This window comes from Aquarana catesbeiana, linkage group LG01, assembly GCF_042186555.1.
Source record: "Aquarana catesbeiana isolate 2022-GZ linkage group LG01, ASM4218655v1, whole genome shotgun sequence".
NCBI lineage: Eukaryota > Metazoa > Chordata > Amphibia > Anura > Ranidae > Aquarana > Aquarana catesbeiana.
Genome location: NC_133324.1, coordinates 311,616,335 through 311,643,430, shown reverse-complemented (window position 1 = coordinate 311,643,430; position 27,096 = coordinate 311,616,335). Strand labels below are relative to the sequence as shown.

The 27,096-nt window shown below is 41.5% G+C and overlaps 1 protein-coding gene across 3 annotated transcripts in view; it reads left to right on the top strand.

Moving 5' to 3' along the window:
* MYO18B (myosin XVIIIB) overlaps positions 1-27,096 on the top strand; it is an 885,307-nt gene that overhangs the window by 495,304 nt on the left and 362,907 nt on the right. For all 3 annotated transcript variants that reach the window (XM_073629436.1, XM_073629428.1, XM_073629423.1), the window contains 2 exons: positions 12,529-12,683; positions 20,365-20,488. In XM_073629436.1, the coding sequence (XP_073485537.1) occupies positions 12,529-12,683; positions 20,365-20,488 (279 nt within the window). The remainder of the gene's footprint in view (positions 1-12,528; positions 12,684-20,364; positions 20,489-27,096) is intronic.

The window sequence follows — 27,096 nt, the reverse complement described above, 5'->3', positions numbered from 1 at the left end:
TTCACCTGACCGCTTGCTGTTTTATGTGAGTGTGCACACTTGAAGCATTCAGTAATTAAGAACTGATGCGTGAAACATGTTTACTGGCTGTCCATGGACTGTGTGTATGTCCTTTTGCTGTTTGCATTTTAATGGCATAATTCAATAGAGTGCCACCGCCTTCATCTTCTCCTTCCACAGTTCGGTCACAGGCTGGGGTGGTCACGGGATGACCTGGCTCAGAGTAAATTGGTAGAATGGTGTTGGCCACCAGACTGAGGATATCTAGAAGCAGAAAAAAGTACTGCAAAGGAAATTTCTGGATTGAAGCTGATTTTACAGAAAAAAAGCTGCTTTTGTTACTTTATCTTTTAATTGGTTTTTCATTTTATCTTGTTATTTTTGGCTGATATGCATTTTAAGTCTTTATATTATTTATTCCATAGACATATTCAGTCCATAAAAGTCTAAGCTTTTAGGATTGCAGGACTTTGTGTTAGCTAGGGGTTAAGATATCTCACTACAAGGGGCTTTGAACAATTGAAGTGTTATTTTTTTGATTTATTGGCCTCCTAACCATTTGCCCACACATATCTCAAAGACAATACAGCTGTATCTCACAATTATGTTTTATATTTATATGTTCCCAGTTTATAGTTAAAAATCCAATCCATAATTTATTTTTAATATATGAATTAATTTTAGTAATCTTTCAAAAGAATTCCTCTTCTGCCTGCTTTACATCATTTTTAAAATTCAGTTATAAAAATAAAAGGAGAAAATACTTTATTTAGGGAAGCTGGTAAAATATGATGCTATTAACTGCATTCTTTTGCATAACTCTCAGTAGGTGTTTTGCATACCTCATATTTCTTGTTAAAGATTTAATCTGAAAGATAAATTACTGTTGTGATACAGTGGAAGCTGCTGAGAGGGTCACAGTGGGCAGCAAATGTTCAGTAAGGTCTTTACAGAAACCTCTTGAAGCTACGAAGGGCATCTGAGTTACTGCATGTCTTTGACACCAATGGGATTATGTTTTTTCCACCAACAAAACCACATTGCATTTAGAATAAAATATTGCCAAGGGGCAAAAATAGCAATGGAAATCTATAATATAACGTTTATAGGTCCTGTGACATTATGCATACACATATGTCAAGCAGATCAAGCTTATGCCCAATCCTATGGTTTTATACACTTTATGGGGAACATTTCCAAGGAAATGCATTAGGAAAGAGAGAAACACAGAGACTTCAGTTGATGATTCCTTCTAGAAAAATTGCTACTTCACTGGCCTGTCATATCAACGGTGGGGATAGGATACCAAGCATAGGATATGTTTGATGTTTTATTCTCTGGGGATCCTTTCAAAAGCTGCAGAGGGGCTTGGGAGTGGTAAACAGGAGTGGAGAAGGAAAGTAAAAGCTCAACAGCTTTTCTATGCTTTGCAGAATGTCTTTTACAGAGCTGGGTAACTTGTATATTTTAATACAGGTTTTAAATGCAGAACTGCTTAGAACGTTAGTTCATAATTTTAAAGGAATAAAAGCATTGCATCTAGCTAAATTATGCCAGCCAGCTCTACAGGTCTGCTGTCACTGTGTGGATGCAGGTAGAGTTCACAGCTCTGCACACCTGCCACGGCAGTAGCAACATGTATGGCTTTTCATCTTGGATTTCTAATGTATCCTACATCATGGAAAGGGCAACAGATACATGAAGATGACAATTGCTGCAGCAAGAGAGTGGCTCCATCAGAGCAAAGCCAGGATATTTTATTGGCGATCTTGCCACTTATGCTTGCAGGCTTGTGGTTCTTTCTCTCCACCACAGTGCATCCATAACTAAGATTATATTTTAGGCACATTTATTAATTTATGGTATTCATGACATATTTTTTTCAGAAACCAACCTTTTTGGAAACATGCCGTATTACATACTTTATTTATAGGCCTGATGCATGTGAGACTTAAAGCAGAAGTTCACTCAAGGGGAAGTTCCATTTGTCTGCCCCCTCCCTTTCTCCTCTTTAAGTTTTGACACTACGCTTTGTTTGGGCGGGGGATCGGGTATGTGTTTTTTAACAGGAACCTGCTCCCACTTGCGGTCAGATCGCTGCATCGATCCGAGTGGAAGTTCGACCCCCCTCCTTCCACTGAAGCATTCTGGGATCACAGGTCCCAGAAAGCTGTGGTACCATTCACATAGCGCAACACTGTTCACATATGCACAGTGGGAAGCCAACTATGCAGCTGCAAGCAGTCACAGTCAACTTCCCAAAGTAAACATGCCGGTATCTGGACACGAAGACAGCCAAAGAGCCGTCTCAAGTGAGGACAGCGCCAGATCTCTGGGTTGGTAAGTGTCCTATTATTAAAAGTCAGCAGCTACAGTATTTGTTTATTTCATGGAACACTGTGTCTCACAGTGTGTATTAGAAGTCTAATTTTCTGGTTGGATGATAAATATTAGTTCTTTCAATCATGAAGGCCAGTCTATATAAGCCTACTCTAGAATGGGTTTATGCAGATATTAAGCACATACCTAGAGCTCAGCAGATCATGGAATATAGCAGTGATCCACTTAACCCTGATTTCCAACAGTGTCCATGGATGGTAAAAACCCAAGGTTGCTTGATGTGAACGCTTGTAGACAAGGGTTAAATTACTGTTCCTTTAAGATAGGAGCTTTTTTTAAATCCTCCCAGGAAGTGAGTTGAGCTCATTTCCATTTTGGCTGGAGCATTAATACAGTCTAGGTAGAGTTTAGCTGAGGTCAATAGGCTGAAGCTTGGCCCTGGCCATGCACTTGGTATCTAAAGCAATTTATTATTATGCCAGGATACCCCTGATAAAGGGTGATGACAAAGATACACTTCTGACTTAAAGAGGAGCTGTTACTGTGATGGAGATCATGTATTACAAAGACTGTTCCTTATTGAATTTCTCAAGTTCTCAATAAAATGATGTTGATTTAAGCATCTGGCTACATTATGTTGACTCAAGTTGATGCCTGCACTCTGTAAAAGTGTGAGTTAGAATAGCATACATTTAGGCCACAGCGCTGGACAGGAACATCTCATGTAAAAGGCACATACAGTGGGACACGGGATCCTGAAAAGAATTACACTGGTGCAAACCTGGTCAGACTGGGGCTGGTGTTGGTTAGGGAACTAAGTCACCCTATTGTCGATGAGGAGCTGACCCCCTTCAGGTGGCACATTTCAAGTGACCTGGGCCCCCGTGTCACACAGGCCTCAGGTGTTTGGTGGACTATTTTAGCTCTATCCTGTAACCATGGAGGAGATGCAGAGCCTTGCGCAGGGAAGGTCCCTAACTGGTGGATTATTTCTATGGTGCCCAGGAGAATGGCGAGTTGCAGAAATAGAGTTCTGTGTGGGATGTGGACTGATTGTGGCCAGAATGTTTAGGCCTTAGTCATCCCTGTTCTAGGTGAGCCGTAGTGGAGAGTGAGTGGATGACTCAGTCACATTTGGGACCTGCCTACATGCTTATATTTTCTTTTTAGCTTTAGTAACTCTCATGCTGTCAAACTACAGAGGTCAAGAAATCACATGGGTCAGATCTAACCAGTGGACCTGAGCAGGGTCCCAAGGCTGGAGGTAACAACAAAATAGACATGATAGTTCTAGCATGTTTGCATTGTTTGAAATCAACCTAATACAAGTTAAAATTCTTTTGACAGACTCTAGTTCTGTTGCACAGAACCTGATGTTGTTTTGCAGCCACAGAAGAGATAATACTCGAGATGGACCTCGGGCAAACAAACCTGATAATTTTAATAGAAAAAAGAAGAAAATAATAGGAAGCAGCTATAAACAGAAATGCTCTTACTGAAAGTAGCAAGTGGATATGCATAAGCCAATAGATTTAACAGCCACACATACACGCACACTGTATGTACGGGAATGCAAATTTAGTCTAATAAATTGGTACAGCAGCAAGCTGTGTGAATATTTAACACAGAATGCTGCATCTAGCTAAAAACAAAAGGTACCAGCAATGCTCAGATGAATGTGTTTTAATCTGTGCACCAGGAGGATTGCAAGACATTCACAGTAGCAAGGCACATTTTAAGTGAGGTCACTCTGCTTATTATAAGAAGAATGATCTCTGTACATTAAGATATAATAAAAATAGTCTATTTTTGTTAAACTGATGAAAAGAATCATCTCTTTGGTTTTGCATGCTCATTGTCTAATTATAGGCCTCATTAGCTCAGCATTGTTCTCACTTAATGCAGCTTTATAATGATTATCATTTTTCATTTTGGTCATTGTTTGACCCTAGTCACACAAGATCATAGTTAAATTACTCCCAGTCTACAGAATCAGCATTGAATACTAGGTTAGTATTTTCTATACTGCTCCAATATACATTGCCGTTGATAATGTACAACCTTTTGTATATTTACAAACACAATACAAGAAGAACCTGTAGTAAGAGATTAGTTGGAAAGGTAGGAAGCAGAGGTGGATCAGCTTGAGCATTGGTAATACCCCACCACCCTCACTACTACTAAGTTCTGAAGTTAGGCACATACTCATAAATTGCACATATTAGAAACTTTTAGGCTTCATGCACTAGAAGCTAAAAACTGCTAAAAAAACCCCTCATTAGTCCTTCATATCAGTGCCCATCATAGTTAGTTACATAGTAGATAAGGTTGAAAAAAAGACACAGGTCCATCAAGTCAAACCCATGTGTGTGATTATATGTCAGTATTACATTGTATATCTCTGTATGTTGTGGTCATTCCGGTGTTTATCTAATAGTTTTTTGAAACTATCGATGCCCCCCTGCTGAGACCACCGCCTGTGAAAGGGAATTCCACATCCTTGCCGCTCTTAGTGATGAACCCTCTACGCAGTTTAAGGTTAAATCTCATTTCTTCTAATTTTAATGAGTGGCCACATGTCTTATTAAACTCCCTTCCGCGTAAAAGTTTTATCCCTATTGGGGGGGTCACCAGTGTGGTATTTGTAAATTGAAATCATATCCCCTCTCAAGCATCTCTTCTCCAGAGAGAATAAGTTCAGTTCTCACAACCTTTCTTCATAACTAAAACCCTCCAGTCCCTTTATTAGCTTTGTTGCCCTTCTCTGTACTCGCTTCATTTCCAGTACATCCTTCCTGAGGAATGGTGCCCAGAACTGGACAGCATACTCCAGGTGAAGCTAGACCAGAGTCTTCTAATTACTGCTTTATCTCTTGAGTTAATCCCCTTTTTAATGCATGCCAATATTCTGTTTGCTTTGTTAGCAGCAGCTTGGCATTTCATGCCATTGCTGAGCCTGTCATCTACTAGGACCCCCAGCTCCTTTTCCATCCTTGATTCCCCCAGAGGTTCTCCCCCCAGTGAGTAGATTGCATTCATATTTTTTGCCACCCAAATGCATTATTTTACATTTTTCCACATTAAACCTCATTTGCCATGTAGTTGCCCACCCCGTTAATTTTTTCAAATCTTCTTGCAAGGTTTCCACATCCTGTGGAGAAGTTATTGCCCTGCTTAGCTTAGTATCGTCCGCAAATACAGAGATTGAACTGTTTATCCCATCCTCCAGGTCATTTATGAACAGATTGCATAGGATTGGTCCCAGCACAGAACCCTGGGGGACCCCACTTTCCATTTTTCCACATTAAACCTCATTTGCCATGTAGTTGCCCACCCCATTAATTTTTTTCAAATCTTCTTGCAAGGTTTCCACATCCTGTGGAGAAGTTATTGCCCTGCTTAGCTTAGTATCGTCCGCAAATACAGAGATTGAACTGTTTATCCCATACTCCAGGTTGTTTATGAACAGATTGCATAGGATTGGTCCCAGCACAGAACCCTGGGGGACCCCACTTTCCACCCCTGACAATTCTGAGTACTCCCTATTTATCACTACCCTCTGAACTTACCCTTGTAGCCAGTTTTCAGTCCATGTACTCACTCTATGGTCCATGCCAATGGACCTTACTTTGTACAGTAAACGTTTATGGGGAACTGTGTCAAATGCTTTTGCATAATCCAGATATACCACATCTATGGGCCTTCCTTTATCTAGATGGCAGCTCACCACCTCATAGAAGGTTAATAGATTGGTTTGGCAAGAACGATTCTTCATGAATCCATGCTGATTACTGCTAATGATACCGTTTTCTTTACTAATATCTTGTATATAGTCCCTTATCATCCCCTCCAGGAGCTTGCATACTGTCATGAACAGGTGTGACCAGAATCGCGTGATCTGCGACAGAGGACACCAAAACGTATATAAGTGAAAATATAATAATTTATTAAAGTAAGTGAGTAATATAGTACAACCAACTCCAATATGACACAGTGCAATAACCAACCACAGACAGAGACCCACAAATAACAACAGACAGATAAGTACAATAAATGGGAAATACCAGGAACATAAACAATAGCCAGGCCAGGGTCATACACAGCAGATCAGCAGATGGACAGGGGATGTTTCAGAGACATAAACGTAAGCCAGGCCAAGGTCATACACAGGGAGATCAGCAGATGGGGTTTAGAACACAGGACAGGGAGAGGATGGATGGGTCAGACTGCAGGCAGGGATGCAAGGTAACAGGTGGGACAGGATAGGGATCTGGACAGGGAGACAGGCACAGGATCAGGGCACAGGATCAGGGCACAGGATCAGGGCACAGGATCAGGGCACAGGATCAGGGCACAGGATCAGGGCGCTAGCAAGTCAGGAGGCAATGAAGAAACCAAGGCAAACATGTGAGTGCTTGCCGGGTATTTATAGGCCTGTGATTGGCCTCAAGTGACACCTGATTGTAGTAGGTACTGTCTGCTCCACACTTCCAGGATCCATCCGCTGGTGGACGCCAGTACTGCGGCCCAAAGATGACATAACATTAACAGGGAAAAGCTCTCCTGACAGTTCCAAACTGCCAGGAGACACCTGCTGGTGGACCTCAGTACTGCATGCCAAATAACAGATATTACCAGCGGATGGAACATTTCCTGACACATACTATTAATTTTAGGCTAACTGGTCTGTAATTCCCAGAGATGTATTTTGGCCCTTTTTTAAATATTGGTGCTACATTGGCTTTTCTCCAATCAGCTGGTACCATTTCCGTTAGTAGACTGTCAGTAAAAATTAGGAACAATGGTCTGGCAATTACTTTACTAAGGTCCCTAAGGACCCTCGGGTGCAACTTAACATTAAGTTGGAAAACTTAATGTTAAGTTTTCCAAGTCTATCTCTAATTCTGTCCACTGTTAGCCATGAGGGTGCTTCCTGTGATGTGTCATGAGGATAAACACTGCAGTTTTGGTTACTGAAGCCCCTCCGATTCCTTCGTGAAGTGCGAGGAGAAGAATAAATCCAATACCTTCGCCATCACCCCATCCTGTGTAACCAGATTTCCTTCCTCATTATTTATGGGGCCAATATGGTCTGTCCTCCCTTTTTTACTGTTTATATTCTTAAAGAATTTCTTGGGATTTTTTTTGCTCTCCTCCGCTATGTGTCTTTCGTGTTCATTCTTAAGCCGCGTACACATGCCGCGGAATGTCAAGCCGCGGAATGTTCTAACAGAAAAAGTCACACAGAAGCTTTTCATTGTCTATTCCGATCATGTGTAGGCCTCATCTGAATTTTTTTCCCAGAAAATTCTGACGGACCTAGAAATAGAAGATGTTATAAATATTTCCGACGGAACCATTTCCTATCGGGAAAACAGATCAGCTGTATGCTGTTCCGATGGACCAAAAATGACGCATGCTCTGAAGCAAGTAGGAGACGGAAGCTATTGGCTACTGGCTATTGAACTTCCTTTTTCTAGTCCCGTCGTAAGTGTTGTACGTCACCGTGTTCTAGACAGTCGGACTTTGGGTTGACCGTGTGTAGGCAAGACTGCTTGAATGGAATTCCGTCGGAGTTCCATCAAAGAAACCTTCGGAGTTTATTCTGACGGCAAAACCAGTCGTGTGTACATGGCATAAATGTACCCTTACATTTCTTGTTGCATTCTTTGTAAAGTCTGAATGCTGATGATGATTCCTCAGCCTTGTATTTTTGAAGGCCTTCTCCTTTGCTTCCTCAGCCTTGTATTTTTGAAGACCTTCTCCTTTGCTTTTATATGCATTTTTACATTGGAGTTAAGCCATCCAGGATTTTTGTTCGCTCTTTTAAATTTATTTTCCAATGGGAGAACTAGAGATATTGTTCTACGAGGAAAATTTAGATTTTGTGGGAATTTCAGAGACATGGTTCAACAGCTCTCGTGATTGGCTGACAACCCTTCAAGGGTATTCTCTTTATCACAGGGATATAGGGGGTAAAAAAGGGGGAGGGGTATGCCTATATATCAAGAAAAATGTACAAGTGAATGTGAGAAATGACATCACTAAGGGAGCAAGGGAGAAGGTGGAATCCTTATGGGTAGAGCTCCAAAGGGGTGAAACTAAGGGGAAAGTAATACTGGGAGTATGCTATAGGCCCCCTAAACTGAGGGAGGAGGGGGAGACAGACCTCCTATCACAATTTGGATTAGCAGCAAGGATGTGTCATCATAATGTGGGAATTTAATTATCTAGACATAGACTGGGTGGAGGGAACTACACATTCGTCTAAGGCTCACAGTACCTAAATGTCTTGCAGGACAATTTCATGGGTCAGATGGTAGATGCACCAACTACAAACAAAATGTTACTAGACCTACTGATTACCAACAACACAGACCTGATCACAGATGTGGAAATTCGGGGCAATTTAGGAAACAGCGATCACAGGTCAATTAGCTTCACTATAAATCACACAAATAGGAAACATAAGAGGAATACAAAGACACTGAATTTCAAAAGAATCAACTTCCCTAAACTACAAACCTTGCTAGAAGATATTAATTGGGGTAAAATCTTAGGAACAAAGAACACAGAGGAGAGATGGGTTTGCTTTAAAAGCATTTTAAATAAGGGCATTAGCCAGTGCATCCCATTGGGAAATAAATTGAAAAGAGTGGAAAAAAGGCCAGGGTGGCTTAACTCCAATGTAAAAATGCATATAAAAGCAAAGGAGAAGGCCTTCAAAAAATACAAGGCTGAGAGATCATCATCAGCATTCAAATTTTACAAAGAATGCAACAAGAAATGTAAGGGTGCAATTACGGTGGCTAAGATAGAACACAAAAGACACATAGCAGAGGAGAGCAAAAAAATCCCAAGAAATTCTTTAAGTATATGAATAGTAAAAAGAGGAGGACAGACCATATTGGCCCCATAAAGAATGAGGAAGGGAATTCTTCTTCTCAGTCTTCACGAGGGAATCGGAGGGCTTCAGTAACCAAAATTGCAGTGTTTATCCTCATGACATGTCACAGGAAGCATCCTCATGGCTAAAAGAGGACAGAATTAGAAATAGACTTGAAAAACTTTACATTAATATGTCTCTGGGACCAGATGGCTTGCACCCGAGGGTCCTTAGGGAACTCAGTCAAGAAATTGCCAGACCATTGTTCCTAATTTTTTCTGACAGTCTACTGACTGGAATGGTACCAGCCGATTGGAGAAAAGCCAATGTAGCACCAATATTTAAAAAAGTGCCAAAATACATCCCTGGGAATTACAGACCAGTTGGCCTAACATCAATAGTGTGCAAGCTCATGGTGTATCTGAATTTTGCAAAAGCATTTGATACAGTTCCCCATAAACGTTTACTGTACAAAGTAAGGACCATTGGCATGGACCATAGGGTGAGTACATGGATTGAAAACTGGCTACAAGGTTGAGTTCAGAGGATAGTCATAAATAGGGAGTACTCAGAATTGTCAGGGGTGGAAAGTGGGGTCCCCCAGGGTTCTGTCCTGTGACCAATCCTATTCAATTTGTTCATAAACGACCTGATGGGATAAATAGTTCAATCTCTGTCTTTGTGGATGATACTAAGCTAAGCAGGGCAATAATTTTTCAGGATGTGGAAACCTTGCAAGTAGATCTGAACAAATTAATAGGGTGGGCAACTACATGACAAATGAGGTTTAATGTGGTAAAATAATGCATTTGGGTGGCAAAAAATATGAATGCAATCTACTCACTGGGGGATAACCTCTGGGGGAATCAAGGATGAAAAAAGACCTGGGGGTCCTAGTAGATGATAGGCTCAGCAATTGCATGCAATGCCAAGCTGCTGCAAACAAAGCAAACAGAACCTTGGCATGCATTAAAAAGGGGATTAACTCAAGAGATAAAACAATAATTCTCCCAATCTACAAGACTCTGGTCCGTCCGCACCTGGAGTATGCTGTCCAGTTCTGGGCACCAGTCCTCAGGAAGGATGTGCTGAAAATGGAGTGAGTACAGAGTAGGGCAACAAAATGAATAAAGGGACTAGAGGACATTAGTTATGAAGAAAGGTTTTGAGCACTGAACTTATTCTCTCTGGAGAAGAGACGCTTGAGAGGGGATATGATTTCAATTTACAAATACCATACTGGTGACCCCAGAATAGGGATAAAACGTTTCCGTGAAAGGGAGTTTAATAAGACACATAGCCACTCATTAAAAGTAGAAGAAAGGAGGTTTAACCTTAAACTGCATAGAGGGTTCTTTACTGTAAGAGCGGCAAGGATGTGGAATTCCCTGTCACAGGCGGTGGTTTCATCGGGGAGCATCGATAGTTTCAAAAAACTATTAGATAAGTACCTGAATGACCACAACATACAGGGATGTACAATGTAATACTGACATATAATCACACACATAGGTTGGACTTGATGGACTTGTGTCTTTTTTCAACCTCACCTAACTATATATGTAACTATGTACAGCCAAAGCTCGTTTGGCTGTACTTCTATGGATCACAGGAGTGCAGTTTGTTTTGCACTCCTGTGACCCGTTTTCAGCAGAGAGCGGGCTGAAGTCCGCTCTCTGCTGATGTCACAGAGTTGGTCCAGGCTCGGCGTCATCACTACCATGGATTTGGGATCCGCCTAGATCTCTGGACAGCGAGCCACTGAGAGCCTGAGCCGGCCACTCCCACCCCTCCACAGCCCAGCTCTCCAGTGACCGAGGAAGGAGCAGAGCAGAGAGCTGTGACTGACAGTCACCAGCTCTCTGTTCAGGGAGCTGTAAAAAACGAGTGATTGCCAGTGTTTGATCTCTTGATTCTCAGTGTTAGAGGCGCCGGGGGACAGATGCAGCATCCACTTAGGTAAGTATGTATCAGAAAAAAAAAAAAACATACTTCTCTTTTAAGCATTATATCATCACTTTGTTACAGACTGAACAAATATACTAGTTTGCATAATGTTATGGTTTATCAGTTTGAAATAAATAGACAGGTCTATCCAGTTCAACCTATGTGTGTGTGTGATTTTTATTCTCTGGCTTTCCCATAGCCCTATAAATTCTGCTTCCTGAGGAAGACATCTAAAAGTTTTTGACTTTGTAGTTGTTGTCACTCTCTGCTAGTGCAACTTCCTGGGGGGAGGGATTTCCACATGTTGACTGCTTTGAAAGTAAAAAAACTCTTTCTGCAATCCAATGTTAAACCTCCTTTCTCTTAACTTCAAATCATGGCTGCCTGTTCCCTTTAGGGACCTTGCAAAAAACAGTTTATTACAGTTATTGGAGTCACCTTTGATATACGTGTACATTGTAATCAAATCCCCCCTTAATTGCCTTATTTCCAGAGTAGAAAACTATAGTTCATCAGGGTTCAGTTACTAAAAAACATTTTATTTTATTTAAAGGTAGCCATGATCATGTACCAACAGGATGGTTATGCAAAAAGACCTACAGAAAGACATCCTACCCTGATTTTCTAGAACACAATGTCAAAAAAAAATCACCATCAACCTTTATTATGGATTTGGAAAGTAAAATTTGTGGTTTTATTAAGGCCCTTCTCTCCTCCTGTATTCAGGAAAGCAGTGCAAACAAAAATGAATATACAAAATGCCATAGCCAAGAACAAGCAGGAGAGCAGGGAAACATACATTTGAATTGGTTACTTTTGGTTTCTGCATTATGCGCACAGCTCTCGTAGCTTAATAAGCTAGTATGGCAAATGTTTAAACAGTACATCTCCTTAATTAATGAAAACAAGGGTAATTTATTGGTACTGTTCTTCCTTTTTTTGCAGTATGCTTTGTACACTTCTTCTGCAAAGGCAGCATATTGTGTGATGTTTATCAAATGATTTTATGCAAAACCATATGCAGAAAATAAAATGCAAGAACACTTTCTAAGATTTATAGATTGCAACGACAATATCCTGTCGGAACCTGGCAGGATTTTTTGATTGCGTAAACTCTACTATTTCCATAATCATTACTTTGACTGGTGACTGATTTATAAAGGAGGTTTTCTTGTGTTTGTTTCTATTGTACAGGGTAATAAAACACAAAAAGGAGAAAAAAAAATGAATAGTACATTTGCTTGGGGGTTATATGTCCATTAAACAACAATTTCTTCTGTGAAAGTGTGCACCGGAGAGCATAAATTGTGGACTAAAATTACTGGTTTCATTCACGTTCTTCCTTCCTTTTACAGCTCAGTGATTTGCAGAGTGCATATGAGAGTGCCAGACGGGCAGCTCAGCAAGCAGCTAGAAAGTGTAAACACTTGACCTCTGACCTTGAGGACACTCGAGTCTTGATGGAAAACCAACAGATCCGAAACCATGAGCTGGAAAAAAGACAGAGAAAGTAAGAGAGAAACCCAGATGACTCAAATTTAAGTGTTTTAAGATTTTGTTCCAACCCTTTCCCATTCTGATAAATTAAATTAGCTTTTATTGCTGACTTTAAAGGGGTTGTAAACCCTAATGTTTTTTCACCTGGCAGTCACCGGCCCCTCAGCCCCCCCTGTATTACTTACCGGAACCCCTTCATCTTCTCGGCGGGAAAGCACTGTCCCTCTTTCCACGGGGTCCAGGCTTGATTGGATAGATTGATAGCAGCGCAGCCATTGGCTCCCACTGCTGTCAATCAAATCCAATGTTGCTGGCGCCAGGGGGCGGGGCCGAGTCCGGCATTCGTGTCTATGGACATAAATGCTGGACTCGGGAGCGTGCCCGCAAGGTAACCTCCTCGGGAGAGTGCTTCTCCTAGGGGGTTATCTGATGCGGGGAGGAGCCGCGAGAGCTGCCGGGAGACCCCAGAACAGGATGTTCGGGGACACTCTGTGCAAAACAAGCTGCACAGTGGAGGTAAGTATGATATGTTTGTTATTTTTAAAAAATAAAAAAACGATCCTTTACAATCACTTTAAGTGATCTAAATCTGAAATAAATTACTTTAAAATGACAATAAGACCATAAAATATATACGCATTTTAGTAGTGTTTTTTAGTGAATGCCAAAAAACTTTTTGTAAAACGCTGTGCGGTATCTTACGGCATACTCATCCTCTACTTATTGGCTGTATAATCTATTTGAAATTTAATCATTGCTTAGACCCCTTTCACACTGAGGCGCTTTGCAGGCGCTATAGCGTTAAAAATAGTGCCTGCAAAGCGCCCTGAAACAGAGGCTCCATTCACTCCAGTGTGAAAGCCCGAGGGCTTTCACACTGGAGAAGTGCGCTGGCAGGGTGTCAGAAAAAGTCCTGCCAGCAGTTTCTTTGGAACGCATTAGGAGCGGTGAACTCGCTTGAAATCAATGGCCACCGAACTGCTGGCAAAGCGCCGCTGTAGCAGCGCTTTGCAGGCGGTTTTAACCCTTTTTCGGCTGCTAGCGGGGGTTAAAAGCGCCCCACTAGCGGGTGAATAGCGCCGCAAAAGCGGTGGTAAAGCGCTGCTAAAAATAGCGGCATTTTACCACCGACGCCCGGGGCGGCGGCAGTGTGAAAAGGCTCTTACTGTGTGTATCTGCCTATTTGTGCCTTCCCAAGCCTCTCATTTCCCTCCTCATTTCTGGAACAAGAATAAAGGTTAGTTGCAGTCATGTGCCCTGCTCTATGTGCACAACAAATCCCATAATCCATTGTCCCTAATCCATCTCAGGAGCGAGCAAGAGAGAGTGGCTACAATCCTACTTATAGTGGGTCCTTGTAGAATGAACGTAGGTCTTTTTGGTATCTTTTCTGCATTTTTTCATTGGGGCCTCTGTCCTAGGTCGCAATGGCGAGGTACATGCAATTGCATCTGGCCCTCCTCCTTTCCCCTGCTGCCTTTTTGGACCTGTGTGTGTCCCAGAAGATGACGGGACTATTCAGAAAGCACTGCGTGACTCACACATGCGCAGTAGGAAACCCCCAGTGAAGCCTTCAGGTTTCTCTTACTGGCAATGCAGGCATCTGCACCCAAAGCCGATGGTCGGATTGGCTTGGGGTGCCAACATCGCTTGCTCCCTGTACAGGTTTAGTCTCCTTATATTAAAAGTCAGCAGCTGCAGTAATTGTAGCTGCTGACTTTAAAAAAAATTTCCCCAGGATGGAACTCCGCTTTAAGAATACATACTTGAACAGACTTTTTTTTTTAAAGCAAAGTTTAGTGTCATGTTAAGCAATCAGTTCATAGTAAGGTGCAGCTACCAAAATGGTCTGAGGCAAGCTGTTGGTGGATTGCTTTTTAAAGATTTTGCAAGCAACATTTATAATGTTAGTTACAGTGAGTCCAGTGTTCCTGTCTCTCTATCACACAGAGGGATAGTAACGTTATAGATATTGATCTGGTTGATGGTTACGTTTTCACAGCAGTCTTTCTGTTGCAGTCTGTTTATAGTTCATGCAGAAGGATTTCTCCAAGTAATAGCACATATTAAGACAGCATTACTCTGGCAGAAACTCAGAGAGATGGATGCTAGTTTCCAGGGTCACACTCCACACACTGTACCCAACCCAGCATGCAATTCACCCACAGGCTTTGCTTGCTCTGAAAACAGCCTCAGTGCTGCTCTAAAACAATTCTTGGCTCTTTATTTCAAGAGTTTTGGGGGAGTGCAAACCATGCATCCTCTCAGAAGTTTTTGGCAGTTTGGCTCCATTTCTCACTCGCTCATTGTTCACTATTTCCCTGGTATATAACAATCTCAACTGTCTCTTTCCCACATCCAGCCATTGTTCCCATATCTCTTATAGCATATGAAAGCAGATGCTGTTGTTGGTGCAGCAGGATACAAACAACCGGGGTGTAATGAAAACTTATTTATTAAAATCGCTTTTGCGTTTTCAGTAAACATGATGAGTTTAATTGTGTGGAGTAAGCATATGAAAACATCAGTCATAGTAGTGGTTACAGCATAGCTGCATTCTACCATCAACCATAGGCTCACCTCATGAGTCAGGTGATGTTATGCTCCCTAATTATTGTCAGAGAGTATGACATACTCCCCAGGGAAATGTGGCTAACATCACCAAGCTTATCTAGGAAGGAGAACACTATCACATAGTGTGCTTACATTAGCTTCTCTTTACTCTGCCGAACAAGAAAACATGTATTGATTGAGCAACTGACTTACACCAATTGATCCCTCCCACCTCCCCATGTACTTTTCTCCCAGTTGGAAGGTAGTTTCTCAAATCAAAGATAGAATAGGCTGTTTCTACAAAACTCCTAAGGGAAACCCACAAAACCTCTTAAAGGACCCCTTATATGCTGATTTTGCTATCCCATGCAAAATCCTCCACAGATTTAAGATAAAGTATTTGAGGCTAATTTACTAAAGTTAAGATTCTTCACACAATGTATTGTATGTATATTTACTTTAATTATCCATTTATGTGAAATACTAATTTCTGTTAACTTATTTCATCTGTAAATGATTGGATAATTAAAGTGACTATTCACCCAATTTATTGTATGATGATTCTCTACTCCTTTATTAAAACATCCCAGTAATAAGATACCTTCCTTTCCTGTCAGATCAGACCCAAAATTTGCCCTTCTGCCTTTACATTGAGTAATTTATTTAGAGATCATTGAATGATTTTGCAAATCAACAATCCCTCGGGAGATCTGGAAATGCAAAACATGCTGTGGAGGACTGAAAACCTCCAACCCGTTTGAATGTGCACTATTCCTATGTCTGGTAAATGCAGCAAAACATTCATTCTGTCTTAGCTACACTAGACTACACTGCATCCCATAACATCTTAAACAACTGTGACAGTATTTTGAAAAATTTACGCAATTGCAAAACCACAGTAAAATAATAAAATAATAAAAAATGTGAAAAGCTATATTCTTAAGCATACCACCCTGAGATAGAAACATATCTGTAAAAATGTAGAACATAATTTTCAGTTTTTCAGTTACCATGCTAATTCTAGTAAAACATTCATGTAGTTTAACATTCAAAATCTGTCTTATAGATGTTGGCATAAGAATTCATTAGGTAAATTACACAGTTCTGTAGCTCAAATAATAATTAAAATCTTGAATATTCATAATGCATTATCTAATTATCAGAAACCTTAGTAATTTAATCAACTCTTAATTTTTGCCAAAAACTACAAATATCCACTTTCTCAATTACTCTACCTTTATATGTAGGTTTTTAAGTTCTTGCAGAGATACTTAAAGGGTCAATTTATCATAAAAGGAAATCTTGAGTCAATCGGTGGCTTCTTATATCTCATTGGGGATACAGTCCCTAATAGGAAAGTAGAGGACTATCACTCATTACTGCTACAAATTCCAGAATTTTATTCTAAATACAAAAGGCAGTTGAGATAACAGGGGGATTCACCATAGCCAGGTTTATGGTGAGAAATCAACATTTATTTCTGCACAAATGCTTTTAACAAATACAGATATGCTTTTACAATCTGTTAAACCTTTATTTCTGTCTGTGACTCTGTTGGGGAAATTCACCTTCGCTATTTTTGAAAGTCTGTGAAGCCTATTGTTTAAAGCAAACACTAATGCCCCGTATACACGATCAGACTTTCCGACAACAAAACCATTAATTTTTGTTCAAAGGTTGTTGGCTTCAAGTTGTCTTGCATACACACGGTCACACAAATATTGGCCAACAATTACAAACATAGTGACGTACAAGACGTACGTGATATGTCCATTACGAATGCTCGTTTTACAAGACCGAGTGCTTCCGGCTCCTACTTGATTCTGAGCATGCGTGGACTTTTGTGCGACTGACTTGTGTACACATGATCAACAAAAATTTGTTGGCGGAAAATTTGAGAACCTGCTAGCCAACATTTGTTGGCAGAAAGTCTGACAACAAATGTCCGATGGAGTATACACACGGTCGGACTTTCCTCCAACAAGCTCACATCCAACATTTGTTGTCGGAAAATCCGATCGTGTGTACGGGGCATTATACTCCCTTTATCATCTGTATTAAATGTCTTCAAACTAAAGATTGAAGGGAGATTCACAGTTTTCATGCCTTCAGTCCACAGACTAACATTTATAAGCCAAAAAACCCATGTAAAATGGGCCCTACATATTGGACCCAATTAGCTGATCATTCATAAGTGTATGTAAAGCCAATTTTTAAAAGCTTTGGATAGTGTAGTCGATGGTAAAACTCCTCTGTGGTTTTTGTTGTCTGTGTTCATTTGGTAGATTTATCTTAATTTTTTTGTACCAAAAAGCCAACAGTAAATTAAAGTAAATACCTCCAAAGTATGGGGGAATCCACCATTAAACAGCTGTTACTGGAACAATTATACCCAATAAAAAAATTACCATCAATTCGTTTTTCATTGACAACTGTAGATTCTGGTTTGCTCAGTATCTTCTAGCTTACTAACAGTGGTCATCAGGACAAACAGAGAGGCCGTATCTCCTCAGTGGGGGAAAAGACAGCAATAGCAACCTAACATTCTATACTCTAAAACTACAGCAAAAGTTTTGCTTTAGACATTTCTTACATTAAATCCAGAATTACACTTCCAAAACTGCCCATCCATTGTTAATGATAAAAATTGTCAATATGTTACGATGAGCGCAGCCTGGGCTGAGACAAACTACATAGATGGAAAGTACAGTGTGGTCCAAATGCTTAGGATAAATCCTATGACTTTAAGAACCACTGAAGCATCCAATCCAGAACACTTAAAGCATTACTTCTGAGAGACTGAAGAGAGCTCTAAGCGGCAAACAGACAAAAAGATCAGTGCGCAGACTAAGTGTATTGGGTATGTAAACATTTATTAAAGGAAGGCAATTAGCAACTTACATAAAGTAAGACAAATTATGCTGATCATGGTTCTCAAAAGGATTCCCAGCAAGGAAACTGTCACAATGGATACACTGGATGTGGTCTGGATGGTACCTGCAATAGCTAAGAGAGACAGCAAGGGGGCTCCAATCTAAGTGCAGCAAGGTGGAGAAGTGGACACAGCACAAAATAATTGGAAACTCCCAGTGGGTGGATGATCTCATGCATTACAGTCAATGGTGCATCTGCAGCTGTGAGGAGGAGGCATCCAGGATCCCAAGATGGAGCTGCTGCTTTAAGGAGAGTGGAGTGTGGTAGTTAGGATGACCAGGTAACCTCAGGACAGGAAGCAGGAAGCAGCACATGTACAGTAGATCGATGGAGCACAGGCGAGGACGGGAAGTGATGAAAAAGGAAGTGACGTTGGGGGGGTGGCAAAATATTGTGGAAATTTGAATGTTGACAATCCCCAACATCACTACCTGTTTCATCACTTCCTGTCCTCGCCTGTGCTCCATTGATCCACATGTGCTGCTTCTTGCTTCTGGTCCTAAGGTTGCTTGGTCATCTTAACTACCACGCTCCCCTCCTTGAAGCAGCAGCTCCATCTTGGGATCCTGGATGACTCCTCCTCCCAGCTGCAGATGCACCAATGACTGTAATGCATGAGATCATCCACACACCGTGAGTTGCCAATTATTTTGTGCTGCGTCCCCCTCTCCACCTTTCTGCACTTAGATTGGGGCCCCCTTGCTGTCTCTTTTAGCTATTGCAGGAAGCATCCAGACCATATCCAGACCACAAGATCTTTGTGACAGTTTCCTTGGTGTCCTCCCCAGCTGGAAATCCTTTTGAGAACCGTGATAAGCATGATTCGTATTACTTTATGTCATTTTTAATGGGCTGCCTCGCAGTGGTCCAATCAGCCCCTTACTGTTTTTGATGAGGCAATGCACAGTAATGCACTACCTTGTGCTGTAGCAAGCCTGTTGGGCTGACCTTCGAAATGAATGGCACAGCAATATGCTGAAATGTGCATGGTGCCGCACTGGGCACTGATGTGATCCCATCCTAGGTGACAGAATAAAAAACTTTCATCTCGATTCATTTATATTGTCCAACACAGTTTCCTCTTCTTCAGTGTTCCAGAAATATTTCCATCTCTATCTGAACTCCTAATCCATCCAATCTCTCAAAATATGGAGAAATATGTTATGTTGCAGTTGAATTTCAAAACAAATTAGAACAACGTTAGTATCTATTATTTATTTTTTAGACATTTCATAAAGGTTTTGTGGTATTGAATGGGCTAAGAGGTCATACACAGGCTGTATTATTAGTAAACTGACAATGAAGTTTTCAATACAGAACTTTAAAACAGCTGACAAAGGAGTTTTTACCGTGAAGCATTGCTAAAATATAACATTGTGCGATGTACAAACATTACACTGGGGTTTTTTCATAGCTTCAACGTGCCTCTGATTTATTTTCCATTACTGCACTAAATTCTTAGCCATTTGTAGTGCTGCATTACAATACAAGCATCTTCCCCTCTCTCTCTCCCTTTCTCGTTTTTTATAGTTGAATGAATAACTGATCTTCTTTTCTAGTAATCTTTGTAGCTGAGTATGTATGCCTGCTAGATACATTTGAATCCTTATTCTTGGCACAAAAAGTATAATTTGACATGAAAAGACTAACAAGAAAGCGTCCCCAAAGCTTGGTAAATAGGTACACACGACATCCCTTTGATGTGCTGTAGTATAGATATGTGTTGCTGAGTTTGTATGACTGATGATTTGTATTCATATTTTTAGGTGTGTTAATCAGAGATATGAGGGAACACAAAAAGAAAAACAGATTTAGGCATTTCTGGATGGTATTTACTGCTTCAAACTTGTAAATCAAGACCTGTTGGATATTGGTAACATTGCTTTAGGGAGGGCTGTGTAGGATTAAATGTAAGTAGTGTTCTTTAGAATAGAAATAGCTAATTTCTCAGATTTTTGTTACGTGATTTATGATGGTAGAATTTTGCCAACCTGGGATATTTTATCACTCTTTATGGCGACAGAAGTGAAATTTCATCTTACAAATGCATTGGAAAGTAACTTAGAAAGTTGATGTTATCACTTCAGTCTGCTATCTTACCAGCTGCACATTTAATCTTAGATGAACACTTTCAGATCATGCATCTCATTTTGGAACTGTGTAAGAAAATGGGATAAAGGTAATTGGGCTTTTTTTCCCCTACACAGGTTTGATATGCAGCTAGCTCAGGCAATCGGAGAAGCAGCATTTGAAAAGAGCTTGCGTGAGAAAGTGACACAGGAGAATACATCCTGCCGATGGGAAGTGGGCAAACTACGTCAACAGCTAGAGGTGAGATTGTTGGCAGAATTCCTAGAAGGCACACTGAACATTAATTGAAAGAAAAATGTGTCTGTGTTACCCAAAGCAACCAATCAGCATTTTTATATCTCAATACTATAAATTGTCTACATGTTTTCCATGTCTCCTCTCTTAATACTACTCAAAATTATATCCATATTGATGTCACTTTTTTTTTAATATTGAATCAAGATTTGTTGTTAATTAGGCCAATTCTTTAGCAATATTTCAAACAATTATTTAAATGTAAGCATGAGGGACTTCTAATTTCCCTGCCCCATTTGGGTCTCTTATTCTTAAAAAAAAACTCATCAATTGCTAAATTTGGTATAGTTATAATCTCTCTATGTTAAAAAAAAAGGCTTCCAGCCCTAGTATAACTGGATTATGAAAATTGTGGTGTAACTGAAAATATTTTTAATTATTTTCCTAATTCTAGAAGAATGAAGTTTGGAGTGATACACAAGCAAACACAGTAGTCCAAAAACCCAACTAGAAACAACCAGAGGTGTTGCTAGAGGGTGACTATTGGGGCTATAGCCCTGAATCTGGGGCTCATGAGTCTCTTGCCGCAGGGTCCCTGCCTAACCAGCGGCAGGCTGCATGAGAGAGGCGGAGGAGAGGAAAGAAGCAAGCTCTTCACAGCTGGGCCTCTCCATTTTGGGAGCGAGGTGTGGCGAGCAGCAGAGAGATGACATAATCTCTCACTGTCCGCCACAAATCGGCGCTCTTCCGCCCTCACAGCACGGTCATTGCAGCCATCCACTTTGGAGCCAGACCCCCTTGCTTCAATGTTAGAGGTGCGGCAGGGAGCAGCGAGATGACATCATCTCTCACTGCCCGCCCCGCATCACCGCTCTTCTGCTCTCACTACATTGACCAGTGCTGTCAACCTGCCACCAATGCAGCGTCAATGCACATTTGGTGGCACTGGCTGGCATGGCAAGTGACACTCCACATCAGTTGGCAAGTGACAACCCACATTTGGTGGCCGGTGACGTGGCAAGTGACAATCTGCAAATGGTGGCAGGAGACGTGGCAAGTGACAATCCACATCTGCTGCCAGGTGAAAGTGGCAAGTGACAATCCACCTCTGGTGGCAGGCGACATGGCAAGTGACAATCCACATCTGGCTGCAGGTGACGGTGGCAAGTAACACGCTGCATCTGGTGACAGGTGACAATGGCAAGTGACATGCTGCATCTGGTGGCAGGAGATGTGGCAAGTGACACGCCCAGGGCTCCCACTGATTCTGTAGTATGTTGAGTTGAACCACTTCATTATATATTAGAATGTAACAATAGAAATAATGCACTTCAATCACCCTATCAACCATTATGCCATGATGATTGAAGCGCCAACACCAGCCATCGCCCATGAAAAATTGCTTACCACTGGTCCCCCCATGGGCATGCAAAAAGGTTGGTGACCGCTGCTATGGACTCTAGCCCCAGAACTTTTGCAGACCTAACAACGCCCCTGGAAACAACAAAGGTTCAAAATATAGTGATAATTGTATATACAAATGTGTGAAAATTCTACTAATCATTAATGCCAAGAAGGACTATTTGTTTTTTTTTATTAAACAAGCTAAAATTAGAAGTTGATTGGCACAGTTGCACCAGATTCTGAGTGCTCCAGTTTTATTAAATCCCCCTTATGTGCCATGCGTGGCCACATGTTTTGGTAACACGTGGAAAAAAAGCAATTAGTAGCAGTTTACTTACAGGTCCTTGAAAATAAGTAAGTTATAGTAAGTGCATAATTTAGGGTTCCTTAGTTGAATTGCTTGTGTTTTGGAGAATCCTGAGCTTAAAGTATGTTTCACTGGGTAGAAAGCTACACAAACTGACAAAACAGTCTGCCACTAGGGATGCGGCCCTGTGTAGTGTGTTCCAGCTTGCTTAGATAGGCAGAGAGACAGTGTCATTTTATTTGAGTTAGCTAGATTAGGCAGGACAGTCAGTGAGTTAGCTGCACTTACAGTGTATTGTGTATATATATGCATCCCAGTTGTTGTGTATATATATATATATATATATATATATATATATATATACACTGTATTCAGTTTAGTTAGATCCGTTCCTGTTATCTTCCTACTGACAGGCAGGCTTGTCTTGTTACAGTATTTACAGCTACCTGAAGAAAATTGCTGGTGTTCTTTTGATCCTATTAGTACCACAGTCAGACCGCTAGACTATTTACAGTTAGTGTAGTGCGTCCTCCTCACAGTGTTCAGTTAAAGCTACAAGTTAGTTTAGTGTGACCTCTGCACAGTGTTCAGCTAAAGCTACAAGTTAGGGTAGTGCGTCTTCCTCACAGTGTTCAGCTAAAGCTACAAGTTGGTGTAGTGCGTCCTCCTCACAGGGTTCAGATAAAACTACAAGTTAGTGTAGTGCGACCTCTGCACAGTGTTCAGCTAAAACTACAAGTTAGTGTAGTGTGACCTCTGCACAGTGTTCAGCTAAAGCTACAAGTTAGTGTAATGCGTCCTCCTCACAGTGTTCAGCTAAAACTACAAGTTAGTGTAGTGCGACCTCTGCACAGTGTTCAGCTAAAGCTACAAGTTAGTGTAGTGCGTCCTCTGAACAGTGTTCAGCTAAAACTACAAGTTAGTGTAGTGCGACCTCTGCACAGTGTTCAGCTAAAGCTACAAGTTAATGTAGTGCGTCCTCCTCACAGTGTTCAGCTAAAACTACAAGTTAGTGTAGTGCGACCTCTGCACAGTGTTCAGCTAAAGCTACAAGTTAGTGTAGTGCGTCCTCCTCACAGTGTTCAGCTAAAGCTACAAGTTAGTGTCGTGCGTCCTCCTCACAGTGTTCAGCTAAAGCTACAAGTTAGTTTAGTGTGACCTCTGCACAGTGTTCAGCTAAAGCTACAAGTTAGGGTAGTGCATCCTCCTCACAGTGTTCAGCTAAAGCTACAAGTTAGTTTAGTGTGACCTCTGCACAGTGTTTAGCTAAAGCTACAAGTTAGGGTCGTGCATCCTCCTCACAGTGTTCAGCTAAAGCTACAAGTTAGTTTAGTGTGACCTCTGCACAGTGTTCAGCTAAAGCTACAAGTTAGGGTAGTGCGTCCTCCTCACAGTGTTCAGCTGAAGCTACAAGTTGGTGTAGTGTGTCCTCCTCACAGTGTTCAGCTAAAACTACAAGTTTGTGTAGTGCGACCTCTGCACAGTGTTCAGCTAAAGCTACAAGTTAGTGGTGCATCATCCTCACAGTGTTCAGCTAAAACTACAACTTAGTGTAGTGCGACCTCTCCACAGTGTTCAGCTAAAGCTACAAGTTAATGTAGTGCGTCCTCTGAACAGTGTTCAGCTAAAACTACAAGTTAGTGTAGTGCGACCTCTGCACAGTGTTCAGCTAAAGCTACAAGTTAGTGTAGTGCGACCTCTGCACAGTGTTCAGCTAAAACTACAAGTTATTGTAGTGCGTCCTCCTCACAGTGTTCAGCTAAAACTACAAGTTAGTGTAGTGCGACCTCTGCACAGTGTTCAGCTAAAGCTACAAGTTAGTGTAGTGCGTCCTCCTCACAGTGTTCAGCTAAAACTGTAAGTTAGTGTAGTGCGTCCTCTGAAAAGTGTTCAGCTAAAAGTACAAGTTCGTGTAGTGTGAGCTCCGCACAGTATTCAGCTAAAGCTACAAGTTAGTGGTGCGTCATCCTCACAGTGTTCAGCTAAAACTACAAGTTAGTGTAGTGTGACCTCTGCACAGTGTTCAGCTAAAACTACAAGTTAGTGTATTGCATGCTCTGAACAGTGTTCTGCTAAAACTACAAGTTAGTGTAGTGCGACCTCTGCACAGTATTCAGCTAAAGCTACAAGTTAGTGGTGCGTCATCCTCACAGTGTTCAGCTAAAACTACAAGTTAGTGTAGTGTGACCTCTGCACAGTGTTCAGCTAAAACTACAAGTTAGTGTAGTGCGACCTCTGCACAGTGTTCAGCTAAAGCTACAAGTTAGTGTAGTGCGTCCTCCTCACAGTGCTCAGCTAAAACTACAAGTTAGTGTAGTGCGACCTCTGCACAGTGTTCAGCTAAAGCTACAAGTTAGTGTAATGCATCCTCCTCACAGTGTTCAGCTAAAACTAAAAGTTAGTGTAGTGCGACCTCTGCACAGTGTTCAGTTAAAGCTACAAGTTAGTGTAGTGCATCCTCCTCACAGTGTTCAGCTAAAACTACAAGCTAGTGTAGTGCGACCTCTGCACAGTGTTCAGCTAAAGCTACAAGTTAGGGTAGTGCGTCCTCCTCATAGTGCTCAGCTAAAACTACAAGTTAGTGTAGTGCGACCTCTGCACAGTGTTCAGCTAAAGCTACAAGTTAGTGTAATGCGTCCTCCTCACAGTGTTCAGCTAAAGCTACAAGTTAGTGTAGTGCGACCTCTGCACAGTGTTCAGCTAAAGCTACAAATTAGTGTAGTGCGTCCTCCTCACAGTGTTCAGCTAAAACTACAAGTTAGTGTAGTGCGACCTCTGCACAGTGTTCAGCTAAAGCTACAAGTTAGTGTAGTGCGTCCTCCTCACAGTGTTCAGCTAAAACTACAAGTTAGTGTAGTGCAACCTCTGCACAGTGTTCAGCTAAAGCTACAAGTTAGTGTAGTGCGTCCTCCTCACAGTGTTCAGCTAAAGCTACAAGTTAGTGTAGTGCAACCTCTGCACAGTGTTCGGCTAAAGCTACAAGTTAGTGTAGTGCGTCCTCCTCACAGTGTTCAGCTAAAGCTACAAGTTAGTGTAATGCATCCTCCTCACAGTGTTCAGCTTAAGCTACAAGTTAGTTTAGTGTGACCTCTGCACAGTGTTCAGCTAAAGCTACAAGTTAGTGTAGTGCGTCCTCTGAACAGTGTTCAGCTAAAACTACAAGTTAGTGTAGTGCGACCTCTGCACAGTGTTCAGCTAAAGCTACAAGTTAATGTAGTGCGTCCTCCTCACAGTGTTCAGCTAAAACTACAAGTTAGTGTAGTGCGACCTCTGCACAGTGTTCAGCTAAAGCTACAAGTTAGTGTAGTGCGTCCTCCTCACAGTGTTCAGCTAAAGCTACAAGTTAGTGTAGTGCGTCCTCCTCACAGTGTTCAGCTAAAGCTACAAGTTAGTTTAGTGTGACCTTTGCACAGTGTTCAGCTAAAGCTACAAGTTAGGGTAGTGCATCCTCCTCACAGTGTTCAGCTAAAGCTACAAGTTAGTTTAGTGTGACCTCTGCACAGTGTTTAGCTAAAGCTACAAGTTAGGGTCATGCATCCTCCTCACAGTGTTCAGCTAAAGCTACAAGTTAGTTTAGTGTGACCTCTGCACAGTGTTCAGCTAAAGCTACAAGTTAGGGTAATGCGTCCTTCTCACAGTGTTCAGCTGAAGCTACAAGTTGGTGTAGTGTGTCCTCCTCACAGTGTTCAGCTAAAACTACAAGTTTGTGTAGTGCGACCTCTGCACAGTGTTCAGCTAAAGCTACAAGTTAGTGGTGCGTTATCCTCACAGTGTTCAGCTAAAACTACAACTTAGTGTAGTGCGACCTCTGCACAGTGTTCAGCTAAAGCTACAAGTTAATGTAGTTCGTCCTCTGAACAGTGTTCAGCTAAAACTACAAGTTAGTGTAGTGCGACCTCTGCACAGTGTTCAGCTAAAACTACAAGTTAGTGGTGCGTTATCCTCACAGTGTTCAGCTAAAACTACAACTTAGTGTAGTGTGACCTCTGCACAGTGTTCAGCTAAAACTACAAGTTAGTGTAGTGCGACCTCTGCACAGTGTTCAGCTAAAGCTACAAGTTAATGTAGTGCGTCCTCCTCACAGTGTTCAGCTAAAACTACAAGTTAGTGTAGTGCGACCTCTGCACAGTGTTCAGCTAAAGCTACAAGTTAGTGTAGTGCGTCCTCCTCACAGTGTTCAGCTAAAGCTACAAGTTAGTGTAGTGCATCCTCTGAACAGTGTTCAGCTAAAGCTACAAGTTAGTTTAGTGTGACCTCTGCACAGTGTTCAGCTAAAGCTACAAGTTAGGGTAGTGCATCCTCCTCACAGTGTGGTTAATGTAGTGCGTCCTCCTCACAGTGTTCAGCTAAAACTACAAGTTAGTGTAGTGCGACCTCTGCACAGTGTTCAGCTAAAGCTACAAGTTAGTGTAGTGCGTCCTCCTCACAGTGTTCAGCTAAAGCTACAAGTTAGTGTAGTGCGTCCTCCTCACAGTGTTCAGCTAAAACTGTAAGTTAGTGTAGTGCGTCCTCTGAAAAGTGTTCAGCTAAAAGTACAAGTTCGTGTAGTGTGACCTCTGCACAGTATTCAGCTAAAGCTACAAGTTAGTGGTGCGTCATCCTCACAGTGTTCAGCTAAAACTACAAGTTAGTGTAGTGCGACCTCTGCACAGTGTTCAGCTAAAGCTACAAGTTAGTGGTGCGTCATCCTCACAGTGTTCAGCTAAAACTACAAGTTAGTGTAGTGTGACCTCTGCACAGTATTCAGCTAAAGCTACAAGTTAGTGGTGCGTCATCCTCACAGTGTTCAGCTAAAACTACAAGTTAGTGTAGTGTGACCTCTGCACAGTGTTCAGTTAAAACTACAAGTTAGTGTAGTGCGACCTCTGCACAGTGTTCAGCTAAAGCTACAAGTTAGTGTAGT